This window comes from Oncorhynchus clarkii, chromosome 21 (assembly GCF_045791955.1).
Source record: "Oncorhynchus clarkii lewisi isolate Uvic-CL-2024 chromosome 21, UVic_Ocla_1.0, whole genome shotgun sequence".
NCBI classification, from domain to species: domain Eukaryota; kingdom Metazoa; phylum Chordata; class Actinopteri; order Salmoniformes; family Salmonidae; genus Oncorhynchus; species Oncorhynchus clarkii.
In genome coordinates, this window is record NC_092167.1 from 6,553,309 (window position 1) to 6,568,086 (window position 14,778).

The following is a 14,778-nucleotide window of genomic DNA, read 5'->3' on the forward strand; positions in this document are numbered from 1 at the left end:
AGATGGAGGAGGGAGAGATGGGAGAGAGGGAGGGAGGGATGAAGAGAAGAATGTGGGAAGTGTTAAGAGACAGAGCAGGGTCATGTGTGGAGGTGATAGGTGAGTAACATGAGAGTGGTAACATACAACCCATTGAACACTTTTAATCCCAGGCTTTACGAGCAACAAATCTCTCATTTATAGAACTCGAGGGAGCCAGTTGAGACATATTCCCTAATCGCTGCACTAGCTGCTTGTTTAACAATGCCGTACCCATGATCACACAGTAATCTAGGTGCATATTACACAACTTGTCCTTTTCTAAAGAGCCCTTTCGATTCCATGTGTCAGTTTCAAAGATGGTTTAGAACAACCGAAGACGTTCAACTGTACAGGGAGTTCAGGTACCATTACAGATAATCGTTACTGTCAGTTCAACTGTACAGGGATTTCAGGTACCATTACAGATAATCGTTACTGTCAGTTCAACTGTACAGGGATTTCAGGTACCATTACAGATAATCGTTACTGTCAGTTCAACTGTACAGGGATTTCAGGTACCATTACAGATAATCGTTACTGTCAGTTCAACTGTACAGGGATTTCAGGTACCATTACAGATAATCGTTACTGTCAGTTCAACTGCACAGGGATTTCAGGTACCATTACAGATAATCGTTACTGTCAGTTCAACTGCACAGGGATTTCAGGTACCATTACAGATAATCGTTACTGTCAGTTCAATTGTACAGAGCTATGCTAAAAGCTTGTCCTCTCGACGGGATTTCACATCTTACGCCAAGAATACGTTGTTGTGTTTTTTATTTTTTTTTACCCCAAATCCATTATGGGTTGCTTTCCTGGTGTCCAAAGCAGCAGTGTGGGATTCCCCCTGAGGATGTGTTGCTCTGAAGAACATTCCCAAGTCTGTTCCCAAAACGCCCTAATATTGTGATATATCCCATCACTGACCTTTGACTCATCCAGCTCCAGCCTCCGGAGGGCTCTCCAGACGTAGTCCACGAACGAGGTGGCCTTGGAGTAGACATTCCCCACACGCTTCTCGCTGCCAACGACACACACGTGAAGACAGCTCTTTCAACCCCCAAATCACCATCGCTGAAATTAGCCTACCAGTGTATATCAAGTCACAGGCATCCGATTCTCCTCTTCCCTCTCTTATTTCTCCTCCCTTGCTACGCTACGCTACGCTACGCTACGACACCCTGGCAACCAAAGTGAAACAGTCATCACACATGCAATAGTAGAGGTGGTCAGGTCCATTAATGGCATCCTGATTTCACTCAGCGAGGGACCCAGTGTCCTGTAGGCTACGGGGATAGACATGTCAGTGAGAGGTTGTCATCGTGTGTGTGTGTGTGTGTATGTGTGTGTGTGTGTGTGTGTGTGTGTGTGTGTGTGTGTGTGTGTGTGTGTGTGTGTGTGTGTGTGTGTGTGTGTGTGTGTGTGTGTGTGTGTGTGTGTGTGTGTGTGTGTGTAATACAGAGGGTACCTCCTCTGTCTCTAGGGGGCTGAGAAGACCAACTGTAGATTTCTCCGTTCTGTTTTCACCAGGACCAATCATTCCTCTTCACTTGTTCTACTTTACCCAGCAGCAGTCAACAACCCATTCAGGAAGTCTGACGATCTTACATTGTGGGCTGCTCCTTACAACGTTCAAAATTACTATTCACCATAACCTCAGATAGAGGGGTAGAGAATACTCTTGTTGTATCTTCACATCAGAAGTCTGTGTTTTTTGTATCCTAGCTGAATTAATTTGAGAAAGTGGAGATTCTTACAAAGTGGCCACAAACCATAAAATGAGGGCCAGTAAAAACCCACTAGAGTAAAAGCTAACAGGTTTTGTCAACGGTACTGCAGACCCCCAAGACAGGGGCACCTGGACTCTCTCAGTAGTCTGGTATAGCCTACTGCTTTGGATGTCCCCTAACCAGGGAGACCAAACCTACCTTTTAAAGGAGCTGTAGTGATCCCTTAGAATCACATGGAGGACGGCCCTATAGAAGAGTGACTCCATCTGAATCTGTGGAGACAGAAAATAATCAAAGATCCCATGTTGTCTTCGCTTACCAAAAAATAACATTTTCTTGAGATATTCATTCATTCTCTGCCAGTGATTAGGGTGTGTATTAAAACCCATTGAATGAAACGTTTTTATGACAATGCCCAATGCTTATACCAAACTCAACATATGATCTGAGTGCAATCAGACCGGTTGTTGGACGCAAGCTGCCGTTTAAGCACGCAATCCCATCCCTTAGTGATTACATTAATATTCAGAAAAAATATTTATGAATGGTCCGGGCGGTATCGTGTAACGGGTTTGACCCCGTACACTAACGTCCCTAGTGGCAGGCTATTCCCTTTAAAGTGCACTACTTTTGACCAGAACCCTATGGGCCCTTGTCAAAAGTAGTGCACTATCCAGGGAATAGGGTGCCACTTGGGACGCATCCTAAGGTCGGCGGCTCAAATATCTATAGTATTGTAAGTCTCAATCAGGCCTTATTGTATGTGAAAGACCCTGGAGAAGTATGGGAACAGTGTGCTCTTAGGCATCCGTATCCACTTGCTCTGGAACGCAGAAAATAAAAACAGGATCTGTCGCGTCTGGGAAACGCACGTGGCCAGTTGCTGGAAGCAATCATTAAATTGATCATCTTTGATTATCTTTGATGAGCACAAATTTGTAGTAACCAAAAAAACTAATTGAACTGTGATTGCATGATGTCATTCTCACACAGACAACTCATTGAACTGTAGTTTGGCCAAATGTGTCCAACGTATTGATATACATGAATATAGTACTTACCCCTTGGCCCTTGGCAACTCTCTCCAAAGCCTGAACAAGAGAAAATAAAGTGAAATGTTATTAAGTATTCAGTATTTATTAGGACCCCATGAATGGACTCTCCCAGGGCTCACAGAGTTAGAAACGTTACACTGCTCTTACAACATGTGGTACTCAAAAGGCAGAAGATATCATTTAGTTAGTCTCACGACAATAACAGACTGAGGACCAACTGTACAGCATTGAACAGTTGTGGGCACTAAAACGTCAATACTGTGGCACAACCTAACCTTATAGTGCCCTCAACTATACTGTCTAGTTGACAGATGGTGCGTTAAAGCGAATGCATTGCTGACAGAAATATATACTGAACAAAAATATAAAATGCAACATGCAACAATTTCAAAGATTTTACTGAGTTACAGTTCATATATAAAGAAATCAATTCAAATAAATAAATTAGGCCCTAGTCTATGGATTTCACATGACTGGGAATACAGATATGTATCTGTTGTTTACAGATACCTTCAAAACAAAGTAGGGCTGTGGATTAGAAAACCAGTCAGTATCTGGTGTGACCATTTGCCTCATACAGCGCGACACATCTCCTTCACATAGAGTTGATCAGGGTGTTAATTGTGGCCTGTGGAATGTTGTCCCACTCTTCAATGGATGTGCGAAGTTGCTGGATATTGGCGGGAACAGGAACACGCTGTCGTACACATCAATCCAGAGCATCCCAAACTTGCTCAATGAGTGACATGTCTGGTGAGTATGCAGGCCAGAACTGGGAAATGTTCAGCTTCCAGGAATTGTGTACAGATCCTTGCGACACGCATTATCATGCTGAAACATGAGGTGATGGTGGCGGATGAATGGTACACCAATGGGCCTCAGGATCTCATCACGATATCTCTGTGTATTCAAATTGCCATTGATAAAATTAAATTGTGTTTGTTGCCCATAGCTTATGCCTGCCCATAACCCCACTGCCACCATGGGGCACTCTGTTCACAATGTTCACAATGTTGACATTAGCAAACCCATTAGCTCGCACATGCAACACCATACACGTGGTCTGCAGTTGTGAGGCCGGTTGGACGTACTGTCAAATTCTCTAGAACGACGTTGGAGGCGGATTATGGTAGAGAAATTAACATTACATTCTCTGGCAACAGCTCTGGTGGACATTCCTGCAGTCAGCATGCCAATTGCACGCTCCCTCAACTTCAGACATCAGTGGCATTGTGTTGTGTGACAAAACTGCAGATATTAGAGTGGCCTTTTATTGTCCTCAGCACAAGGTGCACCTGTGTAATGATCATGCTGTTTAATAAGCTTCTTGATATGCCACACCTGTCAGGTTGATGGATTATCTTGGCAAAGGAGAAATGGTCACTAACAGGGATGTAAACAAAAGTATGTACAAAATCTGAGATATTTCAGCTCATGAAACATGGGACCAACACATTAGCATTCAAAAGTGACCAAAGGTTTGCTGTGTCTGTCAGCGTAGTGTCCAGAGCATGGAGGCGCTACCAGGAGACAGGCCAGTACATCAGGAGACGTGGAGGAGGCCGTAGGAGGGCAACAACCCAGCAGCAGAACCACTACCTCCGCCTTTGTGCAAGGAGGAGCAGGAGGAGCACTGCCAGAGCCCTGCAAAATTACCTCCAGCAGGCCACAAATGTGCATGTGTCTGCTCAAACGGTCAGAAACAGACTCCATGAGGGTGGTATGAGGGCCCGACGTCCACAGGTGGGGGCTTACATTCCAACACCGTGCAGGACGTTTGGCATTTGCCAGAGAACACCAAGATTGGCAAAATCGCCACTGGCACCCTGTGCTCTTCACAGATGAAAGCAGGTTCACACTGAGCACATGTGACAGACGTGACAGAGTCTGGAGACGCCGTGGAGAACGTTCTGCTGCCTGCAACATCCTCCAGCATGATCGGTTTGGTCAGTCATGGTGTGGGGTGGCATTTCTTTGGGGGGCCGTGCTCGCCAGAGGTAGCCCGACTGCCATTAGGTACCGAGATGAGATCCTCAGACCACTTGTGAGACCATATGCTGGTGCGGTTGGCCCTGGGTTCCTCCTAATGCAAGACAATGCTAGACCTCATGTGTGTCAGCAGTTCCTGCAAGAGGAAGGCATTGATACTATGGACTGGCCCGCCCGTTCCCCAGACCTGAATCCAATTGAGCACATCTGGGACATCATGTCTCGCTCCATCCACCAACGCCACGTTGCACCACAGACTGTCCAGGAGTTGGCGGATGCTTTAGTCCAGGTCTGGGAGGAGATCCCTCAGGAGACCATCCGCCACCTCATCAGGAGCATGCCCAGGCGTTGTAGGGAGGTCATACAGCCACACACACTACTGAGCCTCATTTTGACTTGTTTTAAGGACATTACATCAAAGTTGGATCAGCCTGTAGTGTGGTTTTCCACTTTAATTTTGAGTGTGACTCCAAATCCAGACCTCCATGGGTTGATAAATTTGATTTCCATTGAAGATTTTTGTGTGATTTTGTTGTCAGCACATTCAACTATGTAAAGAAAAAAGTATTTAATAAGAATATTTCATTCATTCAGATCTAGGATGTGTTATTTTAGTGTTCCCTTTATTTTTTTGAGCAGTGTATATATATATATATATATATATGTATATATATGAAATGACAGTTGGCTAAATATCTGTCACCTAAGGTGAGTCAGGCTCACCAGACACGCCGACATCCTGGCATTTCTGCCACAGAACCAGGACTGCTCCCTCAGGTAGCCACTCAGGGGGAAACCACATACGCTGCGGCTTGGACACTCTGAAACAAACAAACACACACACTTTAACACCAGCTGTGTCAGAACTGCCCCGTTTATTTAACACTATAGGAAAGTGTGACTATGGTAGTTGATAGGCCACCAACAAAAGTCCAACGGGAGAGAGAATGAAGTGAAACATTAATGCTATTCAGAGCCTTCCCAAACTAGCTTTGAAGTTTCAAACTCGAAAAATCAGAGAGCGCGGGTGTCGCTAACCCCTTAGCAACATTGCTCTTTGACTCCACTCCTGTTGAACACATGGTAGTGGTATTAGCAGAGGCAGTCCTGGTCAGAGTCAATTGGAGCAGACAGGCTTTGCTAGAGTTTGAAGGCTAGCTTACAGTATACGTTGTGGAGTGTTTACATTTTGCTAGCACGCTAGCCTTATCTCAGCCACACTGAACTGACCACATCTCGAGGGCCAAGCACTGCTCGCCCCCTTCCCTGGCACACACACACACGCACACAAGTGTTTCTAATATTGTAGCGTGCGACGAGGCATCTGTTAGTTCCCAACAGTCAGGAAGAAGAGTGGCTCTAGGGCTCTGCAGCACGCTTACCTCACGCCCTTAAGGACTGGTCCAAGGCCAGTTTATGTTAAGGGAAGCTGACTTCAGATCAGATAATGGGTCTCACACTCGGCTAAATCCACCAGACTGAATGACTATGACGAATGGTGCAGTCCAGTGGCTCTCGTTCCATACGACACAATTGAATGGATGTTTCCTATACGACTTAGCTAAGGATCTCCACACTTTTATAGTCTTGAGCTCATTTAGTAGTTTGGGTTCCCATCTTTTAGGGTGAGGAAGTGCACTGCAGGGTTTGGCCCGCATCCCAGAATTCTTTGCAAGGCCGGGACAGCGCGAGAGAGAGAGGAAGAAGGAGCGAGAAGAATGCAAGGACGTCTGGCACAACTCAAGTGTTTTCAATCAAAACGCTGTGATGTCATTATTGGCGGACCCAACAGAGTGGCGAGTCACAGGTCAGGGGTCGCAGTGTTAAGAGGGACAGCGTGATAGGAAGCAGCTCACCACGCCACAGTGCCGAATCACTGTTAAAAGCACACAGCGGTTGTCATCACACACAGAGAGGATTCCAGGTTTCATACCTCATAAAAGGGGAGCAGTGAATCAGCAAACATACCCAGGAGCAACTGGAGCTAACATTCTGACCCGTCACATCTGTCTGAAGCTAAATGTATATCTAGCTATGACAGGGAGAAAAGAACCACATGATATTGAGTCTTCTAGGTTAAAAGAGGAATGGAGACTTAAGCAATAAGGCCCGAGGGGGTGTGGTATATGGCCAATATACCATGGCTAAGGGCTGTTCTTAGGACAGCCATTATCCGTGGTATATTGGCTATAAATCACAAACATCCGAGGTGCCTTATTGCTATTAAAAACTGGTTAACAACGTAATTAGAGCAGTAAACATAAATGTTTTGTCATACCTGTGGTATATGGTCTGATATACCACGGCTCTCAGCCAATCAGCATTCAGTGTTTGAACGACCCAGTTTATAAGAGAGAATATTTCACTGTTGATGTCAGGGAAACAAATGTTTTGTAAATTGGAGGGGGAAAAAGCAAGGGGAACAGGATATAGACACTACTATGGACTTTTCTATGGGTCTTTATATTCTGTGTAGAGTAGATAGTGTTTTCTATACTATATAGCCCTCTTTGTATTCTGTGTAGAGTAGATAGTGTTTTCTATACTATATAGCCCTCTTTGTATTCTGTGTAGAGTAGATAGTGTTTTCTATACTATATAGCCCTCTTTATATTCTGTGTAGAGTAGATAGTGTTTTCTATACTATATAGCCCTAGCTATACTATATAGCCCTATGGGTCTTTATATTCTGTGTAGAGTAGATAGTGTTTTCTATACTATATAGCCCTATGGGTCTTTATATTCTGTGTAGAGTAGATAGTGTTTCTATACTATATAGCCCTCTTTATATTCTGTGTAGAGTAGATAGTGTTTTCTATACTATATAGCCCTATGGGGCTTAATATTATGTGTAGAGTAGATAGTGTTTTCTATACTATATAGCCCTCTTTGTATTCTGTGTAGAGTAGATAGTGTTTTCTATACTATATAGCCCTCTTTATATTCTGTGTAGAGTAGATAGTGTTTTCTATACTATATAGCCCTATGGGTCTTTATATTCTGTGTAGAGTAGATAGTGTTTTCTATACTACATAGCCCTCTTTGTATTCTGTGTAGAGTAGATAGTGTTTTCTATACTATATAGCCCTATGGGGCTTAATATTCTGTGTAGAGTAGATAGTGTTTTCTATACTATATAGCCCTATGGGTCTTTATATTCTGTGTAGAGTAGATAGTGTTTTCTATACTATATAGCCCTCTTTGTATTCTGTGTAGAGTAGATAGTGTTTTCTATACTATATAGCCCTCTTTATATTCTGTGTAGAGTAGATAGTGTTTTCTATACTATATAGTCCTATGGGTCTTTATATTCTGTGTAGAGTAGATCCTATTTAGTGTATTGTACATTTAGAATGATGACTTCATGAAGTTTTTCTGGATTGATTAAGTGTGATTGGAATATAAATACCACAGCGCTCTCGTATGAAGTCAGAATACATGCTGGATAAATCATATCCAATTCAACACCTGAACATTAGCGGGTCAAAAATATCACATTTGCAATCCTCTAAACTGTTATCCTGAGACGATAAATCCATTCAATGATTCTAACAGTCTCTTCTTAGCTAACCAAATCTAGAGAGCGCAAGTTGGCTGTGTACCCAACTCATCAACCCACATCAGTGTTTATGCTACTTCATATTTGGCTTGTGAGAGAATTATGCTTCCCTTGGGCTGGTGAGTGACAAAGTAGACACTGCATGGTGACAGAATTATGATTAGCATAAAAACTGGGGGATGTCTGTGGGCAGGTTGCAGGTCTCCTAGTGGGGGAGAGGGGGCAGTTGCAGTCTGTAGTCCTAAGTAAGAGTTTGGCTCTGGTTGAGATTTCCACAATGGAAACCATATGTTCTCTAAGGGGTGGAGGAGGGTGGGTCTGTTTGCTGGTGACTGTGTCTCCCTGCCTGCGCGTGTGTGTGTGTGTGTGTGTGTGTGTGTGTGTGTGTGTGTGTGTGTGTGTGTGTGTGTGTGTGTGTGTGTGTGTGTGTGTGTGTGTGTGTATGTATGCACTGCATACTGTGTGTAGCTAATTAATGAATGAAATCGAGGCCTTTCCCTTGGGGAACACACAAAAGCCTCTCTGTACACCAGGTTGGTAAATAGATGGTAAGTCCACTGTCCCTGCCTCCTTTCCCTGTCCCTCTGACTGATCTGAACGGACTTGATAGGTGAGAGACACAGTCATTCTAACCTACAGTATCTAGTCCATTCCCACTGGAGGAACTTTGTGAATGATCTATGCTCCTCAAAGAGCAAAAGGGTTTCAGTCAAGTCATGAAGTCCAGGGTTCCCAAACTATTTTGCTTCGTGACCCACCAATGGAGGTGTCATTTGAGTTGCGACCCACAATAAGGGTTGAGTGGTGGAAAACATACACTGACCAAAGAAGAAGTCAAACATATTAATAATAACCTATTATTCTAAACACACTCTCACACTCTCTCACACACTCTCACACACACACACTCTCACACACACTCTCACACACTCTCTCACACACACTCTCACACACACTCTCACACACACTCTCACACACACTCTCACACACACTCTCACTCACTGTATGCCAACCTTTACTATCCCCCTGGCCATGTAATTACCTTGTCTGGTGGGATCAAACTCCTCAGAGAGAAGGTGGTAGCAGCAGCCAACGCTGCAGACAGAGAGGAGCTCCCGTTTGGCCACAAACATGCGCAGGGTGCTGGGCGCCAGGTCTCCACACGTGTGTAGACCAACCATGACCGCATCCTGGGTTTGGAAAACAGGGAGAGAGCGGCCTCAGCACTGAAACAGGCCTACATTAGCAATGTGATGCAGAGCTGGCATGAATAATCATACAATTATATTATAGGCACATTGACACAAGCACACATTTGAAAGAAAATGTCTACTTGAATGTGTTTGTACTATGGTGTGAATATAAATCTTAGAGACTTAAGCTATCTAAATGAATGAACTGCCACACAACCGCAGTTGGTGACATTTGCATTCAAAAGAGCATGGTTTTGCCGTTGTCGTTGTCTTATTGGTCGACAGTGAGTGTTACCTACCTCTAACTCCCCAATAATTTCTTTGAGCTCCGTCTCCGCGGTAACGTAGGAGGTCAGAGGTGAGTACAGCATGCCGCTGCCCATGCCACCACTGTTAACCCAGCTCCTGGCCTTCCTCTCCAGGTTCTCCCTCTTCCTCCTCTCCCTCTCCTCCAGGCTCAACTCACTGGGGGGAACCCGGGGGGAGATGGGCTCCACCATGCCCACACACAGGGCACTGAGAAAAGGATCCTCTGGAGCTGAGGCTGGGTCACTTTGGTCCAACTCTGGAAGGGAATTGTCCTCTAACAAAATGGCGGAGGTAAGTGATGTCATTGCATCTTCCTCATTCTGATCTGTTAACCCTGTTGTGTTGGTCTGTGCCTCCCCATCTCTTCTCCCCTTCCCCTCCTCCTTCTCGGCATCCCCACTCGTCTTAACCATATCCCCTCTCTCTCTCTCACCGGGCGCAATATCCTCCAAGTCCTTCTGGCCTGAAGGAGGCATCACTGTCGGAGTCCTATTGGCTTTGCTGTGCCTCTGGTAGGCTCGGGAGTACTTCTTGAGCTTCCTGTTCCTCTCCTGGGCGCCGTGCGTGTTGACGCTGGACGAGTCGATGCCATACACCTGGAGGCCGTACTGCAGCGACAGGAAGGAGCACAGGTAACCTTTCCCCGAGCCCACATCAATCACCTGGGAGACAAAGATTTATTGTGATGGGTCAGAAAATAATGTAGTCCCGTCGATGTTGTTCAAGCTTGGTCTTGGGTGCACTACTCATAGGGTGTGCAGGCTTTCGTTCTAGCCCACCACTGTTTAATTCATCAACTAATCATCAAGCCCTTGATAAGTTGAGTCGGGTGTGTAAGGCAGGAACAAAAGCCTGCATACACCTTGTAGGTACCCAGGAGCAGGATTGAAGAACACTGTTGTGGTCAGGGCCAGGGCACACGGTAGCAAAACATTAACGTTTTAAAAAGAAAACTGAGTTTCTTATCCGACAATATCAGAAGGTACCTCAGTCTGTTTGAGTGTTTTCTTCTGTTTTGTGCCTGCTAACAATATGGCCACCACCTCTGACATGGCCTGCACCCTCAGTCATGCAGCTGGAACTGTCAATGGACACACATGTGCAATGTCAGTGAATCCTTGGATGGCAGAACTGTACACTTTGTGAGAGACCTGTGACCAAACCATAGAATTACTATAATTATATTTCTATATCAGTGACACTAATGACAGTGTGTTACAATGACAGAACCAAGGCCTTGTGTCTTTCACCTGTTTGACCCGGCAGCGCTGGGCTAGGCTGGCCACCACCTCTGACATGGCCTGCACCTCGTGGGACTTCTTGGAGTTCATAAACTCTTCACTCTCCACCACAGCAGCTGGAACTGTCAATGGACACACATGTGCAATGTCAGTGAATCCTTGCATGGATGGCAGAACTGTACACTATGTGCATTGCTATTGAGAGACCTGTGACCAAACCATAGAATTACTATAATTATATTTCTATATCAGTGACACTAATGACAGTGTGTTACAATGACAGAACCAAGGCCTTAGACTAAAACAAACATTTCCCCTTTAGTTATTCTTAGGATAGGTTAGGATAGTGTCCATTCTTTTGTACCTTCCTCCAGGGGTTGAGCGTTGTCAGTGTGTCTGAGGGTTTGCAGTAGCTCTGTGCGGCCCACACAGACCCCGAGGCCAGGCAGGGAGTGGGCATAGGCAGCCTCCAAGAGCTCAGCCACATCCACCAGGCGCTTACTATCATCACAGAAACCAAAGGTGATCTTCTTGGCTTTTTGAGAGTAAAAAAGAAAAGAAACATAAGTTGTCCTTTGTTTATTTTATTCAACATTTTGACTTTGATAAATATTACAACCGTGTAATAACAATTACATATTAAACATTTCATATTTGTCAATGAACCATCGACAAAATAACACTTACTGGTACCACTGCCATGATTTATGTAGCGTTCTGGCGCCCTCTTGTGGTCACCATTCAAAGTGATCTCTGTCAAGACCTCCACGGGTGGCACAGCCATGAACTGGTCCCATACATCGCAAGTGTAGAAATCCACAGTGTGGGCATTGGCGATGCTCAGTGAAACAGAGAGGAAGAGTTTAACAGCATCTATTTTTTTCTGAATCGCTTCCAGAGAATTAATGGAAGATGCCATTGAATAAAAACTCTAACCTAGACCTGTTTACAGCAGGTCCAAGAATGACTCCCCTCTTTACAGTATAATCAGGCATAACTAGTTGCAACTGAACGACGACGATTTTCTTAGCACGAATGTGGCAGCCATGTTGGGTGTACCGAAATACATTGAGTTCTACGGACGCTATCCTTACTTACGCACCAACACAAATGACGTCCCTCGTGGTCGATTGCTCGTGGATGGATTTGTCATGTCTTCTGAGACCACCACGACGTCATAACTATGCGACGAAAAGCACATGCGACGTAAACACATGAAACGTGCGATATTTTGTTAAAAATGAGTGAAATGGCACCACCAGCACAGCAGAAAATGAAGACCAAGGGCACATTTGACGGAAAACGTGCCAATAGAAACCAACCCTACAATCGACCAGGAAGCAGGAAGAAGTGGGTCTCTGAGCACAAAGTATTCGACGGCAGTATTGGAGAAGGTAGCTCAGCTCGCTTGCCAGTGCTAGCTATCCATAGTCTGAGTTCCAGTCACTTCAGCTAGCTAACTTGCCACTGGAATATAATAGTTAGCTGAACAGAGACGGCAACCAGGCTAAGCTAGCCTATCTAGCTATCTAAAGTGTGTTTAGAATTGCAGTTAATGTACATTGTATAAAATGAAGTCATTCAATATGTTAGAGTGCCAGGATAACTATACCCCCCCCCCCCCTCCTTGATCAATTAGCTAAAAACGAACTTAGCTACACGGGAGGCTAAATGTTTGTGTAAGTTAACAGTGTTTTTGCAGATATACATGAATGCTTGAACCATAAACCTCTCTTTCCCCAGGCCAGGGCTTTGCCTTCAAAAGGAAGGAGAAAGTGAAACATGAATACAACAAACTGCTACGGAAGGAGAGGAGGAAGAACACAGAGGTCAAAACCCAATATACAGAACAGTACCCCGAACATCTGAGGCATCTCTACGAGGCTGAGGCCGAGAAACTGAGGAATGAGGTTAAGACCAACAGAATCAACAGAACCAAAGCTAGGATGGCTGGCGGTGGTGGTCCAGTAGAGGAGGAAGCAGCTCCCATGGCTGTGAATGAAGCCCCCACGGACCTAGCTACAGCCATAGACCCTGCAGAGGACATCTCCTCTGACAAGACTGACTCTGCCCCACAGCCCACTCCAGCAGTTGCGGCCTCAAAGAATGACAGGTAGTCACTTAAATCATGTTTGCATACTGCTTTACTCATTTCATTTGTATATATTGTATTATATTCTACTGTATTTTAGTCAACGCCACTCCGACATTGCTTGTCTTAATGTTGATATATTTCTTAGTTCCATTATTTTGCTTTTAGATTTGTGTGTATTGCTGTGACTTGTTAGATACTACTGCACTGTTGGAGTTAGGAACACAAGCATTTCACTACACCCGCAATAACATCTGCCAAATATGTGTCTGTGACCATACAATTTGCTAATCTGGTTTAGAGTAAAGCAGTTTGTGCAAAACATTTAAATGCATTATCCATTTGCAGTGTACTGTGTGAAATGTAATTGCTGTCAATGAAATGTCGTTGCAGTCAAGGCCAACCACTTGAAGGAGTTACAATGCAACATGTTAATGTGTCGTTGTGTTCCAGTCTACCCATGAGTAACCGGAGTAAAAAGAAAATGCTGAGGAAGACTTCCTATCAGAAAACAAAAGAGGAGTTTGAAAGTGTTAAAGAAAAGCAGAAGAATAAGAAAGAGGTATAGTTTTTCACGTTCTCAATATAAAGCCCTCAGAAAAGTACTATCGCAGGTCAAAAGCGTTGGACTGTTCTCAACGAGTGGTATTTTCTTCCTCCGTATAGGAGTTTTTGAAGAACAAGGAGCAGAAAGAAGAAGCTATCAAGAAGTACAAACAGAAGAAAATGGAGACATTTCAGATGCTGAGCAAAAAGACGAAGAAGGGGCAGCCCAACCTGAACCTACAGATGGAATACCTGCTCCAGAAGATTCAAGGGACCGGGCCCGGAAAATGACCCAGAAAAATGGACATCGAAGGTTTCAAATAGCAAATATACAGTTGGAACTCTTACTGTGATGGTTTTATATCATAGATGAGTATTGTTCTTATTTTGTGAACTGCCACTTTGAATAGATTGTATCATAATAGATTTTCAGACTTTTTAGCGGTTTATTTACATTTTGAACCACAAGGTGGCATTTGTGAGATGAGCTGTTCTTGTAAAATATTTAAATATTCCTTTCAAATAGCAACCATTTCTATTCAATGTTAATAAAAGGTTGTAAGCAAAGTCTGGTTTATTATTCTATATATGAGTGCACCAAAAACTAAAGCTACTGTTGATCCAAGTAGACTGCAGAATTGAGAGTTATAAATGTAGTGTTTAATTTGTAGCGGGACAAAATAGAGACCGTGTCCTGGACACCCTTTGGACGGCACCGTGTACCTCCTTGCCCAGGCGTTGTCATAGTTACAGATTATGTGTAGCGCACAAGTCTTTTGATGTCCATGCTGCCCTTCCACTGTCGCTGTCATTCTAATAGTACTAATTACCTGTTGCATGTTGATATTTAACGGGAGCTCTGTCTACCCTAAGTGGTGATTATTAGTGAGAACTCAAACCCTAAATCCCCCCAGGCGACTGCCCCATGACATCACATGGTATGCGAATTACTTTTCAAAGCGTCGTTTGAGAGGCAAGAACTTCCTAAATAAGAAGTGCGATCATCGCTTTCTGTATTTTGGTCCACGTTGAAAGTTTCA

General features: G+C 44.2%; 2 protein-coding genes across 3 annotated transcripts; one reads left to right on the forward strand and one right to left on the reverse strand.

Annotated features, from left to right (window-relative positions):
- Positions 1-951: 951 nt before the first annotated feature.
- Positions 952-12,019, reverse strand: LOC139379574 (probable methyltransferase-like protein 25; the record flags this gene model as incomplete). The annotated part of the gene is given in 9 exon segments (XM_071122389.1): positions 952-1,045; positions 1,953-2,026; positions 2,816-2,845; positions 5,522-5,619; positions 9,400-9,547; positions 9,850-10,521; positions 11,110-11,222; positions 11,465-11,635; positions 11,788-12,019. Coding segments are annotated over 9 exon segments (1,632 nt in total), but the record flags the coding sequence as incomplete, so codon positions are not given.
- A 257-nt stretch (positions 12,020-12,276) lies between these two features.
- Positions 12,277-14,305, forward strand: LOC139379284 (thyroid transcription factor 1-associated protein 26 homolog). Of its 2 annotated transcripts, none has more exons than XM_071122086.1 (4): positions 12,277-12,494; positions 12,844-13,213; positions 13,586-13,754; positions 13,859-14,305. In XM_071122086.1, exons 1-4 carry the CDS (start codon positions 12,341-12,343, stop codon positions 14,027-14,029), a joined length of 864 nt encoding a protein of 287 aa, XP_070978187.1. In that variant the 5' UTR covers positions 12,277-12,340; the 3' UTR covers positions 14,030-14,305. The 2 variants fall into 2 exon arrangements, with proteins under 2 accessions (XP_070978187.1, XP_070978188.1); XM_071122087.1 differs by having other exon boundaries at positions 13,646-13,754.
- The last annotated feature ends 473 nt before the right edge of the window (positions 14,306-14,778 follow it).